Below are 24,906 nucleotides of genomic sequence, written 5' to 3'. Positions count from 1 at the left end.
GCATTCCAAACTCTTGCTTACCCTTTTCTTCCTGTCACTCACTCTTTAAAAAAAAAAAAAAAAATGGCCTTTGCGGCCATTAGCAACGAATATGAACTTATCTTTTTGTAGAATTTTTATGTTATTTATGTTTGTTTTTGACCTGGCTGGGCCTTTGCCGCTGCGTGGGCTTTTCTCTAGTTCCAGAGAGTGGGGGCTGCTCTCTGAGTGGCGTGGGCTTCTCCTGTTGTGGAGCAAGGGCTCTAGGGCACTCGGGCACCAGCAGTTCCGGCTCTCGGGCTCGAGAGCACAGGCTCAATCATTGTGGCACACGGCTTAGTTGCTCCTTGGCATGTGGGATCTTCCCAGACCAGGGACTGAACTCGTGTCTCCTGCAGTGGCGTTCTTATCCACTGAGCCCCCAGGAAAGCCCTCATTCACTCTCTTAAACTACTTAGACTATTCACAATCTTGCTTTCTAACTCAAACGATTGTTAACTCCTAGAGGACAGAAACTATATCTTATTTGTTTTTATGCTTTGTACCAGGTAAGTTCACAATACTTGGTAAGTAAATACCTTGTATTTAATTTTTGTGATTAATATTCTGGCAGTAAAGTTGTACTAAACCATTTTCCAATTTTAAATGAGCACGTAAGGCCTAAAAATAAAAGTTGCTTCCTACATCAAGAACTAAGTGTTCCTAGCTCTTTTATTTTGGAGTGGTGGGTATCGGTGGTTAAATTGTTGAGTATATAATGTTTATAGGTTTCTCTTTGTTCATTGTTAATATGACCTTTCTAGTAGTAAGAACTGAAAAGTATACCTTCTTATTTTCACTTCTTGTACCTATTAAACCAAACCTATAGGTACTGGATCTTCAATATTTTGGGGGTTTGCAAAAAAAATTAGTTTCGTATTTTAGAAATGATACAGTGCAAAGAATTAGTGTTAGGAAGTGAACCGCATGCCATATCTTTCTGACAAAAATTGATGCTATCTGACTTTACTATCGTGACTACAGCTCCAAGGCACTATGATAAAGTTCAATCTACTAAAATATTTCACATATTGCAATATGGGTAATCCATGATTCAATTACCTTTTCTCAGTTCAAGGGTAAAACGTGGTACGGTATAGTCATTCTGCCTGCCTCTTGAGAAATCTGTATGCAGGTCAGGAAGGAACAGTTAGAACTGGACATGGAACAACAGACTGGTTCCAAATAGGAAAAGGAGTACGTCAAGGCCGTATATTGTCACCCTGCTTATTTAACTTATATGCAGAATACATCATGAGAAACGCTGGACTGGAAGAAACACAAGCTGGAATCAAGACTGCTGGGAGAAATATCAATAATCTCAGATATGCTGATGACACCACCCTTATGGCAGAAAGGGAAGAGGAACTAAAAAGCCTCTTGATGAAAGTGAAAGAGGAGGGTGAAAAAGTTGGCTTAAAGCTCAACATTCAGAAAACGAAGATCATGGCATCCGGTCCCATCACTTCACAGGAAATAGATGGGGAAACAGTGGAAACAGTGTCAGACTTTATTTTTTGGGGCTCCAAAATCACCGCAGATGGTGACTGCAGCCATGAAATTAAAAGACGCTTACTCCTTGGAAGAAAAGTTATGACTAACCTAGATAGCATATTCAAAAGCAGAGACATTACTTTGCCAACGAAGGTCCATCTAGTCAAGGCTATGGTTTTTCCAGTGGTCATGTATGGATGTGAGAGTTGGACTGTGAAGAAGGCTGAGTGCCAAAGAATTGATGCTTTTGAACTGTGATGTTGGAAAAGACTCTTGAAGGTCCCTTGGACTGCAAGGAGATCCAACCAGTCCATTCTGAAGGAGATCAGCCCTGGGATTTCTTTGGAAGGAATGATGCTAAAGCTGAAACTCCAGTACTTTGGCCACCTCATGAGAAGAGTTGACTCATTGGAAAAGACTCTGATGCTGGGAGGGGTTGGGGGCAGGAGGAGAAGGGGACGACAGAGGATGAGATGGCTGGATGGCACCACTAACTCGATGGATGTGAATCTGAGTGAACTCCGGGAGTTGGTGATGGACAGGGAGGCCTGGTGTGCTGCGATTCATGGGTGGCAAAGAGTCGGACCCGACTGAGCGACTGAACTGAACTGAACTGATAGTCATTCTGACACAAGGAAGAACTCTTACACTGATGAACTGCACGCAGGTTCCCACTCTGAGAGTCTCCATCTGTCTGCCTACCAAATACCCACACCTCACCACTAGTCCATCCAGACAGCGTGAGCCAGGAAAGCCAGGTCTCCTGGGCTACCTGCCTCTCTGCCCCTCACCTCCCTAGTCTTACCTCTTAACCTCTATAATCTCCTCATGTCCCATGTCCTTCTTGGCTTCATTCATGTCCTTCAATAACTTCTTGACTTCATTCAAGCATTTGAACATTGGATTAAGAACATGAGGTTCCAAGCCTACAACTCAATAGCAATAAGTTACTCAGTTATGAAATGGGGAAAGAACCTGAACAGACATATCTCCAAAGAAGACATGAAGATGACTAGGGTACATGAAAAGATGCTCAACACCACTAATCATCAGGGAACGGCAAATCAGAACCACAATGAGATATCACTTCACACTTATTAGGATGGCTGTTATCAAAAAACAAAGGACAGCAAGCATTGGCAAGGATCTGGAGAAAAGAGAATCCTTCAACAGTTAGCAGAAATGCAAACTGGTACAGCCACTATGGAAACAATATGGCAGTTTCTCAAAAAATTAAAAATAGTTACTATTTGATCAGGTAATATTAATATGTAACCTGAAAATTTGAAATATGGAACTCAAAGAGGTATCTGCATTCCCATGTTCATTGCAGCATTATTCACTTCAGTCAAGATACAGAAACAATCTAAATACCTGATGATGGACTAATGGATTTTTAAAAGGTTCCCTGGTGGCTCAGACAGTAAAGAATTCACCTGCAATGTAGGAGACTGAGGTTTGAAGCTGAGCTGAGAAGATTTCCCCAGAGAAGGGAATGGCTACCCACTCCAGTATTCTTGCCTGGAGAATCTCCATGGACAGAGGAGCCTGGCAGGCTACAGTCCATGGGGTCGCAAAGAGTTGGACACGACTGAGCAATTAACACTATATACATACAATGGCATATTATTCAGCCTTTAGAAAAAGGAAATCCTGCCATTTGCAACAGAAATGAACATGCAGGGCATTATGCTAAGTGAAATAAGCCAGATACAGAAAGACAAATACTGCATGATCTCACTTACATGTGAGATCTAAAATAATGAAAAAGAAGCAGAGAGGAAAATTTGCAATGAGGGGCTGTCAAGGGCTGGAGGCGGAGAAAGCAATGGCACCCCACTCCAGTACTCTTGCCTGGAAAATCCCATGGATGGAGAAGCCTGGTGGGCTGCAGTCCATGGGGTCACTAAGAGTCAGACACAACTGAGTGTCTTCACTTTCACTTTTCACTTTCATGCATTGGAGAAGGAGATGGCAACCCACTCCAGTGTTCTTGCCTGGAGAATTCCAGGGACGGGGGAGCCTGGTGGGCTGCCGTCTATGGAGCCGCACAGAGTCGGACACGACTGAAGCGACTTAGCAGCAGCAATAGCAAGGGCTGGAGGAGGGGAAGATGAGGAGGTACTAGTCAAAGTGTTACAAAGTTTCATCTGTGCAAGATGAATAAGTCCTGGAAATATAATGTATAACCTAGAGCTCATGATTAACAATACTGTACTTAAACTTAAAAATTTGCTAAGAGGGTAGATCTTCTATTAAAGGTCTTTACCACAAAAAGAAAGACAAAACAACAACAAAAAAGAATGTGAGGTTCCATTATTTCACTATTCGAGACTAGTATGTACTGCTATCATGTAAATGATCATAGAACCAAGATAACTTCAGAAAACTTAACTATAGCTATTTTCATTAACAGCGTAATGTGTACAGCCCACAGAAGCCATGCTGCTTTCTTACAAAAGTCTACTGTTCCTTGTCAGTAACTCTCAGCTCCCTGACATTAATATTAAGAAAGGCTCAAGAAAATTCTCAAGACTGGAAACATATTTGTAGTCTAATAGGATTTTTTTTTAATGCCTGGGGCCATGGCAGTGAAAGTGCTGAGTCCACTGGACCACCAGGAAATTCCCTAATAGGGTTTTTAAATTTAATCTCATTATACAAGAGGAGTTAAGAACTGAAATTCTACCAAAGGCTATGTGGAAAAACTTTAACATGTTTTTCTAGATGAAGACTGAAATGAACAGAACATGCTTGAATGTTAAGATGCAACTATGTTACATCTAAACATAATTAGGGATAATTTTTTTTTTAACCGATGTTGAAACACAGAATCCTATGTTTGTACGGAACTTTAGGAACCAGAAAATCTAACCCCCTTCCCACTGCAGGAATCCTTCTACACTGAAGACAGACACAGTCATTCAGCCTCTGAATACTTTATGACATAAAAGGACTCTTGTTCTGTGGGATGACCCTTTTCTGTGTTAGGCGGTTCCAACTATGAGGCAGTTCTTTCTGATGGTGAGTCGGAATCTGCCTTACTGCTATGTTCAACCAGCATCAGGAGGCTGTTTGGAATACTGGGAAAGACAGAAGTTACCAAGGCACACAGAGGGTGAAGGTGAAGGTGAAGTCGCTCAGTCGTGTTCGACTTTGCGACCCCGTGGACTGTAACCTACCAGACTTCTCCGTCCGTGGGATTCTCCAGGCAAGAATACTGGAGTGGATTGCCATTTCCTTCTCTAGGGGATCTTCCCGACCCAGGGATCGAACCCAGGTCTCCCACATTGGAGGCAGACGCTTTAACCTCTGAGCCACCAGGGAAAGCACACAGAACTGGGTTTGAATCCAGGGCTTACCATTTACCAGATAAACAAACAGCCTTGTCTCTGAGCCTCAATTTCATGGCATATAAAATGACACTAGTGATTTCTCCCCTTCGAGTTACTATAAGGATTAGGGAAACTGTGTGTTAAGTGCCTGGAGTATGGTAGGCACCCATCGCATGGTGGCCACCCTACCATTACCTGGCCCTAGAGACATTTTCCCTCCACCTGGCAAAAATGCGCAATTCTCTCAATGATCCGTCACATGCCATGGTTTCCAGACCCCTTCAGCATCTTGGCAATTTTTCACTGGTTTTTTACAGAAAGAATTCCTCCACATGTTTCTTGTAAATAAGCTCCTTCAGATACGATCACTGAGAGCAGATAATGAGTAAGTATTGGTTGGGTGGACTAGCTCTAGAATATTGTGAGTGTTTGCTAAGGATGAGACGTTCACAGGTGTTCCGTCTGCCGAGCCGCCCAGACACCCTGGCGGAGAAACAAGCCACACCTGCACGTCCTGCTCCAGCTTGATCTTGATCGTGTTGTACTCTTCGCAGTCCCAGATCCTCTGCTTGTTGAGCTGTTTCTCATAGTCCTCCACTTTCTTGATGCGGTTCATCAGATATTCCAGCTAAAGGCATAGGGAGACAAGGGGAAGGACAGGCCCCATCCCTGGTCTAACTCTGAAGGGAGTTTCTCTGCCCTCAAAACCTCTGTGCCCCAAGGCTTTGAACTCAAAGGCCATGGCTTGCATTGCTTAACAGGGTCCTGACTCTATAGACTCTAAGAGGAGTGCAGACCCTGCCATCAGACATTTGTATTTCTAAGAAAAAAAAAAAATCTAATGGATTTTGGTCATATTATTTCTTTGTTCTTTATGTCTCTGAAATAAATTGATAATCTTACATCCTTTAGAATGTGTCTTAAAACAGTTTCTTGGGCCACAAATACCCATGGCTGGGGGAGATACCCAGAAAACAAAGGAGAGAGTGGCCGGACCAGTGAAACCAGAGGGCTATACACGTGGTACCAACCACCACCACCACAAGAGGGGGCTGTCCACAGGCCCTACTGCTTACCTGGCAGTAGCAGTCAGGATGTGGGGTTACAGCAGTCTTCCCCAAGGTACAAAAAGCTAGCAAATCCAGCCTCAGCAGGAGTTACCCCAGACTCTACAAATCACCACTGACACCTCCGCCTCCCCCACCGGCCACTCTCTGACCTCTTTGGCGTTGTGAGCCTGTAACGCCCGCTCCCATTTCTTCTTATTGCTGGTCAGCAGTTCCTGTCTCTCCACCTCAAATGCTTTCTGCAACCAGAAGGAAAAAGGGCTCTTGAGTCTGCTTTAATCAGGCAGGTCCCACACCATCAAAGAGCACTCAGACAGCAGCAGCAGCATTGCATCTCCACCCACACAAAATCGAACCCAAATGCAGATTTGTCAGGTTTCATGCACCCAAAGCACCGTGGAAGGAGCTGCATGGGGAGTGTTACAAAGCCTACCGCTTCACAAGGATTGTGAGAGGAAGTGTCCAGCCGTCCTATGTCCAGTGGGGGACGGCCAGGGCCTAGAAGTCACAAGGCCAACCCTGACATGTATCCACTGGGACTTGAGTGGCAGCATTGCAGTGGCTGGGGTTTCCATGAAGCAAAGGCAGCATGGAGCTCACAGAACAGGGGGTGGGGGTGGGGGTGGATGGGAATGCAGAGATAAGTCTGTGCTAATCCAAAGAGAGAGGCCCCCACCTCTTGGTTCTCTTCCATATTTGGAAAGGCCTGTCTGGATGTCAGTCCTTAACATTTCAGGCCAGTCCAGAGTACAGGCTCCTGGATTTTGTTTGGCATGCCCCTTTCCCCTCCCCACATTCCTAACTGTCATAAACACGTTAGATAAGTGGCTCAAAAATGCCTGATGTTCTGGAACATTGATCTCCCTCCTCTACTCCTCTTACTTTACCCTGTTTTATCTTCTTTCCAAGTGCTTATCACCACCTGTCAAATTACATACATAGTAATCTATCTGTCTATTGGGTAGCTGCCTCTGCTAGAATACAGGTCCCATCCAGGACTTTGTCCCTGGTTGTTGCCCCAGCCCCTGGCACAGTGCTTGCCATTTAGTAGACACTTGCATATTTGTTGGAGGAGCGAACATATGAACAAGCAAATGAATGAAACCCTAGAGCAGAGACCTCAATGAGAGCGGTGAGACGGAGCAATTACAGCAGTCTAGGGCCCTCCCTGGGTGGTTAGGACAAGCCAGCCTCCCCCGCAGGGGACTCCTCCCAGGCCCTTCTGCCAGGGGCCTCCTCCCAGGACAGGGGGGCAGCTCTCTCACACACCATTACCTCAATATTTTGGAGCTCCTGGCGAAACGTTTTCATCACATTCTTCACCTGCTCTTCCATTCTCTCCAGGAGCAGGCAGATGTCATCTGACTGTTTCTTCAAATCCTTCACGTACTGGTCATCTTTCATTTTTAACTCCTAGAGAAGAGCATATCAAAGGTTCGTCACCAACTGAGACAGAAGCCAGAGTCTGCCAGCCCCCCACCCCCAGACCACCCTCGGACCACTCCCATCAGCTTATGCACTAGAAAATAAAGCTGCACAAAGGCAAGGTGCTGGATAGGCTTCTTCCTCGCCTATCCAGGGAGAAGCATGGGTGTTTGGAGCCCATGGGCTCAGCTCAGGGCAAAGCCTCAATGAGAAAACCAGGACCAAACCCCAAGAGGATTACTTGCTGCAAATCTCCCTGCAGGCTCCCAGAAAACCCAGGTGGCTCCTGCCGAGCAACGAATGTCCATATTGCAACATGGGCACACATCTACTGCAGACTGTTCCATTCCTTAACTAAGCACAGAAAGCCTGAAACGGCATTTACTACAACAGGACATCTTTCTCTTAGGCAGCCAATGATTCTAAAATGACTGCAGAACTTTTTCTTCCGGTTAAAAGGGACTGAGGGACTTCCCTGGTGGTCCAATGGCCAAGAATTCACCTTACAAGGCAGGAGACACTGGTTCGATTCCACATGCTACCAAGCAACTAAGCTTGCACACCACAACTAAAGAGCCTGTGTGCCCTGACACAGCCAAACAATAAATATATACTTTTTTAAAATAATAATCTTTTAAAAAAAAGTGTATAGCTTGAAACAACAAGGTCCTACTGTAGAGCACAGGAACTATATTAAATATCCTGTGATAAACTGTAATGGAAAAGAATATGAAAAAGAATGTATATCTATGTATAACTGAGTCACTTTGCTGTAGAGCCATAATTAACACAATATAGTAATTCAACCATACTTTGATTAAAAATATTTTTAAGTGTATTGCCCAAGCTGTACTACATCCTTGGTAATGAAGTAAGGCCTCTGCCTTTCTCCATTCAGGAAAAGCACGCATTCTCCCAGCTCCATTCCCTGTGGTGGACCCAGGGCCTGGCTCTTGCCTGCTGTAACTCGCTGATCAGCTTGTTCTTATCTTCAATCAGCCCCGCGCAGTGCACCTGCTGGGCATTGAGCATTTCCCACAGCTCCTGAGGGATTCTCCGCTGCTTGCCCTCCTCCCACTTGATGGTGATCTCATCAAATTTGTCCTGGCTGGTCTTGACCTCGTTCTCCAGCTTTTCAAGTCTGCAAATATACAAACAAACCAGTTCTGGAGGCTGCCTTTCAAGAGCACAGGCTGGTTCTCTAGGATCTGGAAAACAGGCCATGGTACCAAGCCCTGTCTGCCTCCAGGTAGAATCACTGCAAACCAAACCAGACTCTAAGAAAGCTTCTTTTAGTTTAAAGCTTGACTGACTGTAGATAACAGGCCAAATAAACAAAGTGACCCAGGACAAAAATGGATCAGCATTAAAGCTGTACAAACACTGTCAGGAGCCAGCATGGGAGATCCCATCCATGACAAGGTCATGCAGGACTCGAGGGACTCCCTGGGCCCTCCCACCCATGACAAGGTCACGTGGAAGAAACCTGATAGCAAGGCTTCAGGATTCGAGGGACCCCCTGGGCCTGCTCGAGCATCTACCCCCAAACCAGAATCTGTCTGTCTTACTATTTTATGTCTTTCACCAACTCTTCTGACATTAACAGGGGGCTGTCCCCGACCACCTTTCTCTGGAAAGAGTTAACTTAAGACTCCAGCTAATAAGTCTCCTGGACAAGATAAGAGTGTTTCAATTCAAACCCCCTGTTAGCATTCTAGCTTACTTGGCAGGTTTATCCAGACTCTTGCAACATTGTTGAGCCAATGCTTGCTGCCAAGTTCTCACATCCCTTATCCATTGTGTTCCTGGGAGTGCATATAGTCAGGATGTAGAAAAACAAGCAGCAGCTTTAGCATTAACAACATTAGACTTTGAGTCAATAAGTTCTTTCTTTGCTGTAACCTGCTAAATCTTTGCTCCATAAAAATGTAACTCTGTACTTTCAGGGTGACGCAGGCTAAGAATTTAAGAAAAAACACTTTAAGAGAAAATTATTGTTCTGGCTGACCAACCTTTATCAAAAAGGGGTCATAAAATATCAACAGGCCTCCAGGCCAGAAGATAATGTACAAAAAATAAGACTCTTGCAGAAAAGAACCTGGTATCGATAAAAGTTAATACTGATGGAATGTTGAGTTGACTCTGCATTTTTCACTTTGCTCAATGTACAACTCAGGGTATAAAACCCTCTCTGAAAATAAAGTAACAAGCCTCGCTCAAAGAAGCTTGGTCACCCCATGTCTGTCTTTTTCCTTTCTTTCTTTTTCTCTCTTACTCTCTTTTTCAGGCTGATCCCTTGGAGCATAGAGGCTCTCTGTGTTCACTTATCTGCCTGGGTTTCTAAGACCTGAACAGGAAGACGTTCTGCATCTTCACTCCCTTGGGAGACCAGGAGGGCCCCTGTGGCCTCCATGAACAGACCAAGCTCCTTGTCTCGGGGCTTTATTGGCTTTCTGTGTAAACCAAGGAATATCAGCCTCTTTCTCTCCTCTATTTACTTATCTACAACATTCTTTCTTTATCTCTCTTTAAATCATTCGCCGACGCCGTTTCTCCTTTGGGTTCGCCTGGATCCCGCGGGGGCTGAACCCCGGCAAAACACACACACAGTTCGAGAGTCAACTGGTCATATCCTCTGAGTAAGACGGTGACCCAGTAGTTAAGCACTTGATCACAAGTCCCATAGCTTGTGTTCAAATCCTGATTTTTCTACTGGCTCTCAACTTTAGGCAAATTGCTTAACCTCTGCAGGCTCCATTTTTCTTAGCTGTAGAATAGAGAGGGCAGAAGCATCTACCTTCTTGTGACTGTTGCCAGGATTAAATACGATGATTCCCAGGACAGTAGTCACTTAACAAATGGCACTCCTATTATTATCTTTTACTATTGACATGACTTCAACTGTCTGGCCATTCCCCTCCCAAATTATCAATAAATGACTAGTGGAACATACAAAAAGGAAAATACCACCATTAGCAATGAAAAATAGGAGGGGTCTCCTAGAATTTCAAAAATGCCAAAGAAACCATGTAATGAGCACACCAAGGAAGGGACTGAGTAGAAGGAGGCATCAGGGCTGAGATGTGAGGCTCCTTCTGAGAACAGGGGCCAGGACACACGCCTGCAACACTCTCCCAACTTTGGTAACCGCTTCTTCTGTGAGATCGTCTCCAAACAAGAATGCAAACTCCCTTAACGAAAAGAATTACAACCTAACTATCTCAGGATCCCCTCTCTCCTCCCCACCTTCCAAGCTAGGGCACAGAGGACATCTTATCATTCCATTAACTTTTTTTTTTTTCCCAAAACATGAGTAACAGCTATTGGGTTACATTTCCAAAACCCACATTTATCTTGTAACTGCTATCCATGACCTTCCATTTCTCCTCAGGGGCTGCGAGAAGCCCGACTCCTCAAAGGGGCCCTCAGGGCCTTTCCACAGTCACCCTGCTGGAGATCAGCCAGTTCAGTCCCCAGGCCATGACAGGAGTGGGAAATTCAAGAATAAATTATATCAGGCTTCCCTGGTGGCTCAGGGAAGTGGTAAAGAATCTGCCTTTCAACACAGGGGACACAGGTTTGACCTCTGGTCTGAGAAGATCCCACATGATGTGGGACAACTAAGCCCATGAGTCGCAACTACTGAAGCATGCGTGCCTAGAGCCCGCACTCCACAACAAGAGAAACCACTGCAAGGAGAAGGCAGTGCACCGCAATGAAGAGCAGCCCCTGCTCACCACAACTAGACAGAGCCCTCTTGTAGCAACAAAGACCCAACACAACCAAAAATAAATAAATGAATAAACAAATCCGGAAAAAAAAAAAGAATAAATGATATCTTAGTGACAGTGGTAAAGTTGCTAATGGGGAGAACTACTCCAATACTTTGGCCACCTGATGCAAAGAGCTGACTCATTGGAAAAGACCCTGATGCTGGGAAAGATTGAAGGCAGGAGCAGAAGGGGACAACAGAGGATGAGATGGTTGGATGGCATCACCAACTCAATGGAGATGAGTTTGGGTAAACTCCCAGAGTTGGTGATGGACAGGGAGGCCTGGCGTGCTGCAGTCCATGGGGCCGCAAAGAGTTGGACACGACTGAGTGACTGAACTGAACTGAACTGAACTTATGTAGAACCAATGAAAATATTGTTGTTAAAATCACACTGTGTATGTACCTGCTGAGAGAAGCAAGATGGCCCTGTGGGCTGCTTTTGTAGTTGGACTATAGGTAAGGAATTCACTGAAGAACAAGCCAAAGAAGAGTTTACTTGAGGACCTCTGATCCTGATGTTATCAGTCCTCTGTGTGCAAACCAAGTAAGCTGAATCTTGCTAAGCAGCTTACTCCTGTCTCCCTGTCAAGGAAGCTAAACCCTGGGAGATGGGTGTGCCAACCACCCACCTGCTGAAGCCTGGAGCTGAGGGTTGACCACAGAAGAGTTTCCATCATCCCCCGACCCTCTATACTTCTAGTAGTGGACTCCTTAACATGCTGCTTAACATTCTTTAACATGCTGCTACATTTGTACACAGCCTTCATGGGTCTGGTTTTTATGATTAAATGTCCTACTCTTTGTGGCCCCATGGACTGTAGCCTACCAGGCTCCTCTGTACATGGGATTTTCCAGGCAAGAATACTGGAGTGGGTTGCCATTTCCTTCTCCAGGGAATCTTCCCGACCCAGGGATCAAACCCAGGTCTCCTGCATTGCAGGCAGATGCTTTACCCTCTAAGCCACCAGGGAAGTCCTAATTTAAACCCATAACAGCTTAATCTACCTTCTCAACCCCATCCTTTTCTTCCACCACCCCTATACATCCCTCACTTTCATGCCATTCCCAAGCATCATACAATGTCATGCCTCTGTACAAGTTGTTGCTAATATGCTCACTCCTTGGTTCCGCCAACTCCTATTCATCCCTTATGGCCCACCTCAAATATCACTTTGCCTGGAAAGTTTTCTCTAACCTCTCCAGGGGAAATTAAAGGTCACCTCATACATGTTTCCATAACTCTTATACATAACTTTGTCATGAAATGTACTGTGTGCTTAGTCGTGTCTGATTCTTTGTGACCCCAAAGATTGTAGCCTGCTTGGCTCCTCCGTCCATGGGATTCTCCAGGCAAGAATACTGGAGTGGGGTGTCAGATCCTACTCCAGGGGATCTTCCTGACCCAGGGATCAAACGCATGTCTCTCATGTCTCCTGTATTGGGAGGTGGATTCTTTACCACTGCACCACATGGGAAGCCCATACATACCTTTGTAACGTGTGCTAGTCACTCAGTCATGTCTGACTCTTTGTGATCTCATGAACTGTAGCCCACCAGCTCCTCTGTCCATGGAATTCTCCAGGCAAGACTACTGGAGTGGGTAACCATTCCCTTTATTTTAACACAAATCATGGTGGGGTGGAGGTTGCACATCCATCTCAACCAGACTATGAACATCAAGAGCAGAGGCCATGTCCACTCCTCTTTGTATCCACCGGGCTTGGAACACATTAGAAAGGTAACACTTGAGGAAGGAAGAGGGAAGCAATGAGGGAGGGGGAGAGGGAGGGAGGAGCTGAAGGAAGGAGGACTCAAGAGGGGCAAGAAGCAGATCCTTCTAGACCAGGTTTGATAAAGAACGGGGAGAATTTGGGGAGCCAGAGAAGAGACAGTTCACATCCCCCAGGCTGCAGAGCCCAGGAGGTTCCTCACCTCTGACGCTTGATCTCCTCTTCCTCGACTCGCCTGTGGATCTCTCTGATATCTGCAGCTACCTGGATATTTGTCACCAACTCAGTGCCACAGAGCAGCAGTTTAGCCAGTTTCTGAAACCAAATAAGAATGTATAACGCTAGAAACACTTGCACAACTGTCTGTAGCTGTGTGATCCACCAAGCAGGAATTAAAAGCTGCCTGATAACTTTTAAGCGCAGGCGGCTGCAGGCCGGCTCACTAAGCGCAGGCGGCTTCGGGCCGGCTCACTAAGCGCGGCTGAGAGGAGCTACCCCACATACGAGGTCAGGGGCAGCGGCCTAGAGAGACAGGCTGAGACAGCGCAAGAACGGCCGAGAGGAGACACCCCGTGTCCGAGGTCAGGGCGGCGGCCAGGAGGAGCTACCCCGCATCCAAGGCCAGTGGCGGCCGGGAGGAGACACCCCACGTCTGAGATCAGGGGCGGCCAGGAGAAGCCACCTCGCACCCGAGGCCAGGGGCGGTGACCTTGAGGAGCCACCCCGAGCCCGAGGCCAGGGGCGGCAGCTGGGAGGAGCCACCCACGCCCGAGGCCGGCAGGGAGGAGCAACCCAAGGAGTGGTGGCTGCACAGGCGCAGGAGGGCCTAGAGGAGCTATCCCACGTTGAAGGTCAGGAACGGCGGAGGTAAGGAGATACCCCTCAGTCCACGGTAAGGAACAGCGGCTGTGCTTTGCTGGAGAAGCAGTGAAGACATACCCCACGCCAAGGTAAGAGAAACCCAAGTAAGATGGTAAGTGTTGCAAGAGGGCATCAGAGGGCAGACACACTGAAACCATACTCACGGAAAACTAGTTAGTCTAATCACACTAGGACCACAGCCTTGTCTAACTCAATGAAACTAAGCCATGCCTGCGGGGCAACCCAAGAGGGGTGGGTCATGGTGGAGAGGCCTGACAGAATGTGGTCCACTGGAGAAGGGAATGGCAAGCCACTTCAGTATTCTTGCCTTGAGAACCCCATGAACAGTAGGAAAAGGCAAAATGATAGGATACCAAAAGAGGAACTCCCCAGGTCATTAGGTGCCCAATATGCTACTGGAGATCAGTGGAGAAATAACTCCAGAAAGAATGAAGGGATGGAGCCAAAGCAAAAACAATACCCAGTTGTGGATGTGACTGGTGATAGAAGCAAGATCCGATGCTGTAAAGAGCAATATTGCATAGGAACCTGGAATGTCAGGTCCATGAATCAAGGCAAATTGGAAGTGGTCAAACGAGATGGCAAGGGTGAATGTCGACATTCTAGGAATCAGTGAACTAAAATGGACTGGAATGGGTGAATTTAACTCAGATGACCATTATATCTACCACTGCGGGCAGGAATCCCTCAGAAGAAATGGAGTAGCCATCATGGTCAACAAAAGAGTCTGAAATGCAGTACTTGGATGCAATCTCAAAAACGACAGAATGATCTCTGTTCGTCTCCAAGGCAAACCATTCAATATCACAGTTATCCAAGTCTATGCCCCAACCAGTAACACTGAAGAAACTGAAGTTGAACGGTTTTATGAAGACCTACAAGATCTTTTAAAACTAACACCCAAAATAGATGTCCTTTTCATTATAGTGGACTGGAATGCAAAAGTAGGAAGTAGAGAAACACCTGGAGTAACAGGCAAATTTGGCCTTGGAATGCGGAATGAAGCAGGGCAAAGACTAATAGAGTTTTGCCAAGAAAATGCACTGGTCATAGCAAACACCCTCTTCCAACAACACAAGAGAAGACTCTACACATGGACATCACCAGATGGTCAACACCAAAATCAGACTGATTATATTCTTTGCAGCCAAAGATGGAGACGCTCTATACAGTCAACAGAAACAAGACCGGGAGCTGACTGTGGCTCAGATCATGAACTCCTTATTGCCAACTTCAGACTTAAATTGAAGAAAGTAGGGAAAACTGCTAGACCATTCAGGTATGACCTAAATAAAATCCCTTATGAATATACAGTGGAAGTGAGAAGTAGATTTAAGGGTCTAGATCTGATAGATAGAGTGCCTGATGAACTCTATGAGGAATGAGGTTCATGACATTGTACAGGAGACAGGGATCAAGACCATCCCCATGGAAAAGAAATGCAAAAAAGCAAAATGGCTGTCTGGGGAGGCCTTACAAATAGCTGTGAAAAGAAGAGAGGAGAAAAGCAAAGGAGAAAAGGAAAGATAAAAGCATCTGAATGCAGAGTGCCAAAGAATAGCAAGAAGAGACAAGAAAGCCTTCTTCAGCGATCAATGCAAAGAAATAGAGGAAAACAACAGAATGGGAAAGACTAGAGATCTCTTCAAGAAAATTAGAGATACCAAGGGAACATTTCATGCAAAGATGGGCTCGATAAAGAACAGAAATTGTCTGGACCTAACAGAAGCAGAAGATATTAAGAAGAGGTGGCAAGAACTGTACAAAAAAGATCTTCACGGCCCAGATAATCATGATGATGTGATCACTAATCTAGAGCCAGACATCTTGGAATGTGAAGTCAAGTGGGCCTTAGAAAGCATCACTACGAACAAAGCTAGTGGAGGTGATGGAATTCCAGTTGAGCTGTTTCAAATCCTGAAAGATGATGCTGTAAAAGTGCTGTACTCAATATGCCAGCAAGTTTGGAAAACTCAGCAGTGGCCACAGGACTGGAAAAGGTCAGTTTTCATTCCAATTCCAAAGAAAGGCAATGCCAAAGAATGCTCAAACTACCACACAATTTCACTCATCTCACAAGCTAGTAAAGTAATGCTCAAAATTCTCAAGCCAGACTTCAGCAATACGTGAACCATGAACTTCCAGATGTTCAAGCTGGTTTTAGAAAAGGCAGAGGAACCAGAGATCAAATTGCCAACATCCGCTGGATCATGGAAAAAGCAAGAGTTCCAGAAAGACATCTATTTCTGCTTTATTGACTATGCCAAAGCCTTTGACTGTGTGGATCACAATAAACTGTGGAAAATTCTGAAAGAGATGGGAATACCAGACCACCTAACCTGCCTTTTGAGAAATCTGTATGCAGGTCAGGAAGCAACAGTTAGAACTGGACATGGATAAGGAAAAGGAGTACGTCAAGGCTGTATATTGTCACCCTGCTTATTTAACTTATATGCAGAGTACATCATGAGAAATGCTGGGCTGGAAGAAGCACAAGCTGGAATCAAGACTGCCGGGAGAAATATCAATAACCTCAGATATGCTGATGACACCACCCTTATGGCAGAAAGTGAAGAAGAGTTAAAAAGCCTCTTGATGAAAGTGAAAGAGGAGAGTGAAAAAGTTGGCTTAAAGCTCAACATTCAGAAAACGAAGATCATGGCATCCGGTCCCATCACTTCATGGGAAATAGATGGGGAAACAGTGGAAACAGTGTCAGACTTTATTTTTTGGGGCTCCAAAATCACTGCAGATGGTGACTGCAGCCATGAAATTAACAGACGCTTACTCCTTGGAAGAAAAGTTATGACTAACCTAGATAGTATATGCAAAAGCAGAGACATTACTTTGCCAACTAAGGTCTGCCTAGTCAAGGCTATGGTTTTTCCTGTGGTCATGTATGGATGTGAGAGTTGCACTATGAAGAAGGCTGAGTGCCGAAGAATTGATGCATTTGAACTGTGGTGTTGGAGAAGACTCTTGAAGGTCCCTTGGACTGCAAGGAGATCCAACCAGTCCATTCTGAAGGAGATCAACCCTGGGATTTCTTTGGAAGGAATGATGCTAAAGCTGAAGTTCCGGTACTATGGACACCTCATGCGAAGAGTTGACTCATTGGAAAAGACTCTGATGCTGGGAGGGATTGGGGGCAGGAGGAGAAGGGGACGACCCAGGATGAGATGGCTGGATGGCATCACGGACTCGATGGACGTGAGTCTGAGTGAATTCCAGGAGATGGTGATGGACAGGGAGGCCTGGCATGCTGCGATTCATGGAGTCGCAAAGAGTCGGACACGACTGAGCAACTGAACTGAACTGAACTGAACTGAACTGATGACTTTTAAGAGTAGAAGCTGCTTAGCAACTCGTTTCCAACAGGACACTCATGATGCGATGTTACAGCTTACGATCTACAAGCATTCTGCACTTCTGGATGTATTTTAATTTAGTCTCGCTAGAGAAGAGACCAGCCCACCAGTACGAGGGCATGCACTCTGGGCACATCTCGGCACTTTCTCCAATAGGCCTCTGAGTGATTGACACTGCCAGGGTCCTTTCTAAGAATCTCAGTTGGGGAGGTGAGATATATAATAATAATAGTTGTCCTGCAATGTCCATTTCCCCCCTCTTCTTTTAATAGCAGAATACCCATTTTAGCTGGGCATTTGACCTCTCCAAAAAGATACACCTCCCAATATCCCTTGCAGCTAGAATGCACATGAGCAGCAGTGCGCGTGCCACTTCTGAATGGTGCCTTGAAGGGGAAGCTGTGCCCTCTCCTGCCCCCTTTTTCTCTATCTCCCAGGCTGGCATGTGATGCTAAGTATGTCATGGTCAGCAGACAAAGGCAACCTAATGACGGGCGGAAGGAGCTGAGGTTCCCAACCTCGAGGAACCCCCATATCAGCCCTGGACTATGTCCACTCTGAGCTATTAAGTGACCCAGAGAAATAAGCTTCTATCTTGTTTAAGCTAATGTTATGTGGGACCTTTGGCTAGAGGTGTTCTAACACAGGAGACTTCTGTAACTGACTGCACCACCCCTCCCTCAAAGGCTCAGGAGTTTTGCTATTGGCACACCACTTTTAAAGTCCTCTTTGTAAAGTTCACACTCAGCATCTTCACTCCTGACCTTTTGGTGATGTCTTGATTTCAAGATAATACATCCTCTCAACAAAAAGTTCAGGTATCCTCAGGTTATGTCTGAGTTTTTCCAAGTCTGTTCTGGAACTTAAAAATTTTCCAACTCTCAGATCATTTCTGAATGAGGAACCTATAAATTTCTCTCCTCCAAGGAGTCACTGAAATGATCAGAGACTCTATTTCATCTCTCTCTTCTATGGAAATTTTGAAATGTGGCTTTAATGAATGCATAACTGAACTTTAACCCAGATCTCCAGGGTGCTGCAGACTTTTTTTAAACAGCTCCAGCCTTATCACTTATGCCAGATGGTTTTAAACGCATAAGGAAGTGTCGACTTTCCTGTAGTTTTGAGCAATTTTCTATTTTCTACTCAGATAATGTGAACATCAGAAATATCTGAATCAAGTATTTAAGACCCAAAGTAAAACTGAAAGTGTTGCCATCACCAACAGATTAATAGACACACCCTAACATTTTTGAGACCCAGGGTAAGATTTTAAATGAAGGTCCACATATCACATATCTAAATATTTAAAAATTATAATTCAGTGTAATAAGCCATTAAACACATTCTGTCCTCCTACCTTGGCACCTTCATAACAGAAGTCCTGGTTTGAATTCATACTATGACTCAGAGCTCAACTCAGAACTTGGTGGCTAAGAGGGAGACAGTATCAGCCCCCAGCCTAGAGCCTAGCCCCTGGCCACCAGCCTGAAGCCCAGGCCATTCTCGTCATACTCCTAGCTCCGCATCATGCACCATGAAAGGCATCAGACGCTGGCACATGAATTGCTCAGACCACATGTGGGAGCTCTGTTAAACCCTTTGGCCATCCCTGAGCAGAACAAAACCTAGGAAGTGGCTGATGCAGGCCTTGAAAGTGGGCTCAGAACCATTTGGACAGGGAATTTGGAGTTCTGTGACAGACAGTGATCTAACGGGGGAGCACTTGGGCTCTGAATAAACTTGAGGCAAGTCTACTTGAGGGGGCACATCTGGAGGAGGGCCAGGACAGGACACAGGACTCTCCTCATTACCACTTTTATTCAATGGGCTAGAAGCATATCTAGTGCAACAAAGCAAGAAAAACAAGGTTTTGAGTATCAAAATTGAACAGGAAGAGAGAAAACTGTCAGTTTCAGATGATACGATTATATGTTTAAAAAAGAACCCACAGGTTAACTATGAAAATTAAGAAGTGAATTTGACCATGCTACTGGCTATCAGGTCAATATGTCAAAACCAATTATACTTTTACATATCAACAATGAACAATTAAACCTCGACAAAAAGTGTAAAACATTGCTAAGTGATATTAAAGAATACTTATATGCAAAAGAAGGGATATTTTATACTCATGGGTTGCAAATCTATATCGGTAAGATATTAATTCTTCCCCAGATTGATCTGTACTTTCAATCTGATCTCAATTAAAATCCCAGTAGGTTTTCTGGTAGAAATTGAGAAAATAATTCTAAAATTTATATGGAAATACAAAGGGTCAAGAACAGCCAAGACAACTCTGAACAATCACAAAGCTGGAGGACTTACCCTAGGGTATCAAGGGCTGCCATTTGGCTACAGTAATTAAAATAGTGTGGAAGTGGCACAAAGATGGACAAATGACCAACAGAACAGAAAATCTAGAAACAAACACACATGTATGATCACCTCGTTTGCAACAAAGGTACATTGCAATGCAGAGGGGAAAGAATGATCTTCTCTTTAAATGGTGCTGGGTTAATTAAAGATCTATTTAAAAAACAATGAACCTGGGGCCCTACTTTTACACCACACACACAAAAAAATGGATTCCAGACAGATTATAAACCAGATGTAAATAAACAGTTGAACAAAGAAGTGTCTAAAAACAAAGCATGGGAGAATATCTTTGTAAACTTGGAGTTGACCAAGATTAAACAGGAAACAAAAAGAACTACCATTTTTTAAAAAATTATTGATAAGGTACAGGGTCAAGGGCAGTGGCCTCTCCTGCCCAGGTGTTAGAGAAGAACTAGTTGTTAGTACCTTGATATTGAAAAAGGTAGCATTTTCTTTATAAATTGAAATGTATAAATGTTCTTTATACTCCTCGATGCCAACATGCACGTGTGCTCAGTCATACCCAACTTTTTGCAACCCCATGGTCAGGGCCCTGCCAGGCTCCTCTCATCATGGAATTTTCCAGGCAAAAATACTGGAGTGGGTTGCCATTTCCTACTCAGTGCTAACACTCTTCATGATTTAAGTCCTAAGTGAAAGCAACGTAGAAAAGCTGCTAATAAAAACAATATTCTCTCTGGTTTTACACTCAACTTTAGAGTGCTCAGGATGAACAGTATTTTCAAGATTATATCAGTATCAACTAAAAGAGTATTTTCGTCTAGTCAAGGCTATGGTTTTTCCAGTAGTCATGTATGGATGTGAGAGTTGGACTGTGAAGAAGGCTGAGTGCCGAAGAATTGATACTTTTGAACTGTGGTGTTGGAGAAGACTCTTGAGTCCCTTGGACTGCGAGGAGATCCAACCAGTCCATTCTGAAGGAGATCAGCCCTGGGATTTCTTTGGAAGGAATGATGCTAAAGCTGAAACTCCAGTACTCTGGCCACCTCATGTGAAGAGTTGACTCATTGGAAAAGACCCTGATGCTGGGAGGGATTGGGGGCAGGAGGAGAAGGGGATGACAGAGGATGAGATGGCTGGATGGCATCACTGACTCGATGGATGTGAATCTGAGTGAACTCCGGGAGTTGGTGATGGACAGGGAGGCCTGGCATGCTGCGATTCATGGGGGTCACAGAGTCGGACACAACTGAGCGACTGGACTGAACTGAACTGATATACAATATTCCTTTTGTCCTACACAGAAATGCTCAGAGATCATCCAGCTTTAGATGAAGTACCCTAAGTACAAAGGGATGATGTGACATCTACTTCACAGTTATCAACAAATCTGGAACAAAAACCCATAACAGTTCAATATTCTTTCCACTACAACAAAACATCTTATCCTTGACCCAGGACAGTCCAAGTAATTCAGTTGTTTCTAGATATGGCTAGGCTCTATAATCAGACACAACTGAGCGACTGAACTAAAATGAGGCTCCATAGTAATATTTCAGTAATTCGAATATTTTCTCCCAGTAACTGCATTTCAATTCCAGAAATGATCTCTCTTCCTCCCCACTTTTAGAAATCCCATCTATCTTTCTAAGACCCAGCCCCAATCCTACTTTCTCCTTAGAACCTTCCCTGACCAGGCCGGCTGGGTGAGCTCTTTTCCATGCAATTAATTAATTAAACGTGGCACTGTGCCAGTTGGTGCTCCCTGCTTTGAACTACTGTTTATCCCTCCTGCACCTCTTGCTTCAAGTCCTTTATTACCTGTTTCAGGAGCCCTGTCATCACCATGGGAGAGCAATCAAAGACTTTCTTTTCGTGTTCACTGGGTACAAGTTTGGCCCTACTCCACAGCCACAAAGAGGCCTTCGCTCATCTAGAACCTAACAGTTCCACCGGGGACACCACACACACACACATTTGGAAAGTCAAACAAGGCAGAAAATTGTCTATAGTGAAATGAATGAACGGTACAGACGAGAAAAGTTCCATGTGTGACTTCAAAGAGTTTGACCTGCTTCGCGGCAGACATCGTGGAGAAGTTGGGCTGTGAGACAGTCTTAAAGTTGGGCTGGGAACCAAGGTTGAGGAGAGGGGAAGAGGGAAGGGAGAGGACAGGAGGGAAGAAGGGGGGAGGGGCGGGGCTTGGCATTGCTGCATCAAAGGCCCAGCACAGAAAGAGTGAAGCCTCCGTCTGGGTCCTACTGGACTGGTGGGACCCATTTATACCCCATTTCCTACCAGTCTGCTTTCTTCTTTCTGTTTGTAGCTCTTGCTTTGATCTTCCTCACTCTCCTTCTTCCCGTCTAAATATTCTCCAAGAGCTTCCCTGGGATGGCAAAAAATGTAGAGAAAATGAAGTTTAAATTCTAGGAAGTAAAACCTTTCACTCTTTTTTTCCTAACTTCTTGTTTTGTTTTGTTTTGTTTTAAAATCTTTCTGCTGAGCTGTGCATGGCCTGGGGGATTTAATTTTAAATTTTCATAGTATATTTCACCATATACAAAAATATATTCCATAGGGATAAAAATTCAAATACTAAAAAGAACACAATCCAGGATTTCCTTGGTGGTCCAGTGGTTAAGACTCTGAGTTTCCAATGCAGGGAGTACATGTAGGATCTTAGCTCGCTCCCCATGGAACCTGCCTCCCCTGCATTGGAAAGGCAGAGTTTTTTTACTCCTAGCCCTCCCAAGTGGCATGTGGGATCTTTGTTCCTCCAAACCATTCCCTAAAGAGCAACAAGGGTGATCTTAACATGCTTAGAAAGTTGAGAAATTCTCACACTAGGTTGTTGGCCTGTGGGTAAGAGCTATAGCCATATGGAAGGTCAAATGGACACTCCAAAACTGCACCCAAGTGCACAAAAAGCAATACTGTATACCAGGGCTACGGTAGGGATTAGCATCACCCTTAGGGATCTCAAGGACTTCCCAGGTGGCTCAGTGGCAAAGAAGCTGCCTGCCAATGCAGGAGACGTGGATTCAATCCCTGGGTTGAGAAGATCCCCTGGAGAAGGAAATGGCAATCCACTGCAGTATTCTTGCCTGGAAAATTCCATCGACAGAGATGCCTGGTGGGCTACAGTCCACAGGGTCACAAAGAGCTGGACATGACTGAGTGGTTGAGCACACAGTACAATTAGGAATCTCACAGATGTGGGAGTGGTGGTGCCTATCAAATCACCATTTAATTCACTGGTCAGGTCCCTGCAAAAACTGGATGGATGGAGCCAAGAAAATGACTGTCAATTACTGCAAGCTCAAGCAAGCAGCAGTCCTAATTGCAGCTGTCATGCAGGTCCTTGCTTGAACATATAAGTGTGGCCTTAGGTACCTGGAATGTGGCCACTGATTGAGCCAAATATGCTATTTCTACCTCAGTCAGGAAAAAGGATTAGGAAGTTTATATCGAGGAGGAACAGATAATACACACTCATACAGTCCTCATACTTGCAGGGCCATGTCAATGCTCCTGAGCTGACAAACTAGAGTCTAGATAGATCAGGACCACTTGGATATCCCACAGAGCATCACACTGATCTGTTATCTCAGGGCTGCCAAACTTTGGCTGATGGGCCAAATCTGATTCACTTGCTTTTGTATGGCTCAGGAGTGAAGAATGATTTTTTTACATTTCAAATGGTTTTTTGAAAAGATCAAGATGAATAGGCAGAGTGCAGGGGATTTTTAGGGCAGTGAAACTCTTCAGTACAGTACTGTGATGGGTAGATACATGTCATTATATATTTATCAAGATCCAACTGTTGTACCAATGTACCATTCTGGTGGAGAATATTGATAGTGGAGGAGGTTATACATGTGTAGAGTGTGTGTTAGTCACTCAGTTGGGTGTGACTCTTTGTGACCCCATGGACTGTAGCCCACCAGGCCCCTCTGTATGGGATTCTCCAGGCAAGGATACTGGAGTGGGTTGCCATTTCCTTCTCTAGGGATCTTCCCAACCCAGGGATTAAATCCAGGCCTCCCACATTGCAGTTAGATTCTTTACCATCTGAGCCACCAGGGTAGCTTCATACATGTGTAGAAGTAGGGGGTAAATGGGAAACCTCTGTAGTTTCCACTCAATTCTTCTGTGAACCTAAAACTGCTCTAAAATATGAAGTGTATCAATTAAAAAAAAAAGATCTAAAGATGAAGAATATTCTGTGACACACGAACATTATATGAAATGCAAATTTCAGTGTCCTTAAGTTAAGTTTTTGTTGGAACACAGCCACATCACTCTGGGCCCCTTGTGTCCAAAGACCGGCAGACAACAAGAGAAGCACCATCTTGGCAAGGCAGCTGACCCTGACCAGCAGGACGAGGTATAAGCGCTGTCACACAGTGCGGTGTTCAGGCAGTCACGGGTTCACGCAAGTTCCCCTCGATCCCCCTTCTTAAGACAGGCCACAAAGTCTGTGAGTGGACGAGGGTGGCAACCCCAGCCTGAGAATGGTACGGTTATCAGCCTCAGACTCTGCAGGAAAACGGTTTTGTGTCACACAACCAGTTAAGCCACTGAAACCAACAGAAGTGATAGCCGAGGTCTGCTCTGTAACCCCTTGTGGAAGGAAGGCACGCTGGGAGGCAAGGAGGAAAGAATGATCTCGGGGGACCGGTCATGAAGCCCCAACATCTTCAGGTACGGCCCACAGTGCCTGGCGCAGCAGGCTCTCCGTGAACGTGCTGGAGGGATTCCTGTTTCCATCTTTGACTTTGCTAAGTGTATTCAATGCTTTAATATCACATACTTTGTTTGAACCTTCTGGCAGAAAAGTTTTCTATCTCATCAAGAAGCAAGACCAGCTCACACGTAGGGCACGCGAGCCCCTCACCACAGGGGCTCCGGCCTGGAGAAGCCACCCCCTCATTCCAGCACCCAGGTCACCTGCACCCCGGGCGCTCCTTGGAAGAACGCGCCCAAACCCTGACTCACCGCCTCCGAGCTTCCAGGCGCGCCGCAATGCGCAGGCGCCGGGCCTGGATCCGCTCCTGAGGATTATCAGAATGTACGGAGGGTCCGAGAATTGGGGTGGCTAAATGTTCCTCCTCCTTCTCCTCCAGGACCCCCAGGGATCCTGGCGGATTCATGGCAGGTGCCTTCCGCCCCCCGGGCAGCCCTGCCTGGACCACCGTGGGACTACAGTTTGGTTGCTAACAACAAAGCTGTTGCCGGGGAAATGCAGTCACCTGACCCGCAGCTGGCGTGGTTGCGCGCGCAGCTCCTAAGGCCGGGCGCACTGGTGTTCTTAGCGCCGTTGTCTCAGCTTGGGGTTTTATTCCTCTGCTGCAATTACGGTGAGGACTGTATTGAATCCCCCACTAAGGCTCAGGTGGTATTAACAGAGGCCGGAAGACTTAAGAGCTGAACCAAGTTGTGATTCATCACTTACCGACCCTATGATTAATT

General features: G+C 45.3%; 1 protein-coding gene across 6 annotated transcripts in view; it reads right to left on the bottom strand.

The window, feature by feature from the left end:
* The window catches only part of DRC1 (dynein regulatory complex subunit 1), an 88,779-nt gene extending 64,114 nt beyond the window's left edge, over positions 1-24,665 (bottom strand). For 5 of the 6 annotated variants that reach the window (XR_011255557.1, XR_011255558.1, XR_011255559.1 and 2 more), the window contains exons 1-7: positions 24,433-24,660; positions 21,733-21,820; positions 13,047-13,159; positions 8,297-8,480; positions 7,190-7,327; positions 6,067-6,153; positions 5,353-5,475 (exon numbers count right to left, since the gene is read on the bottom strand). Coding sequence is in view for 3 of the 6 variants with exons in the window: in XM_069582826.1 (XP_069438927.1) it covers positions 5,353-5,475; positions 6,067-6,153; positions 7,190-7,327; positions 8,297-8,480; positions 13,047-13,159; positions 21,733-21,820; positions 24,433-24,587 (888 nt within the window). In the remaining 3 variants the exon portion in view is untranslated. Of the gene's footprint in view, positions 1-5,352; positions 5,476-6,066; positions 6,154-7,189; positions 7,328-8,296; positions 8,481-13,046; positions 13,160-21,732; positions 21,821-24,432 lie in introns of all 6 variants that reach the window. The other variant, XM_069582824.1, reaches the window with a different exon arrangement.
* Between the last annotated feature and the right edge of the window lie 241 nt (positions 24,666-24,906).

The sequence above is a fragment of the Ovis canadensis genome, chromosome 3 (genome assembly GCF_042477335.2).
Source record: "Ovis canadensis isolate MfBH-ARS-UI-01 breed Bighorn chromosome 3, ARS-UI_OviCan_v2, whole genome shotgun sequence".
Taxonomy (NCBI): Eukaryota; Metazoa; Chordata; class Mammalia; order Artiodactyla; family Bovidae; genus Ovis; species Ovis canadensis.
The sequence above is the reverse complement of the archived record's forward strand: the minus strand, read 5'-3'. Positions and strand labels throughout refer to the sequence as shown.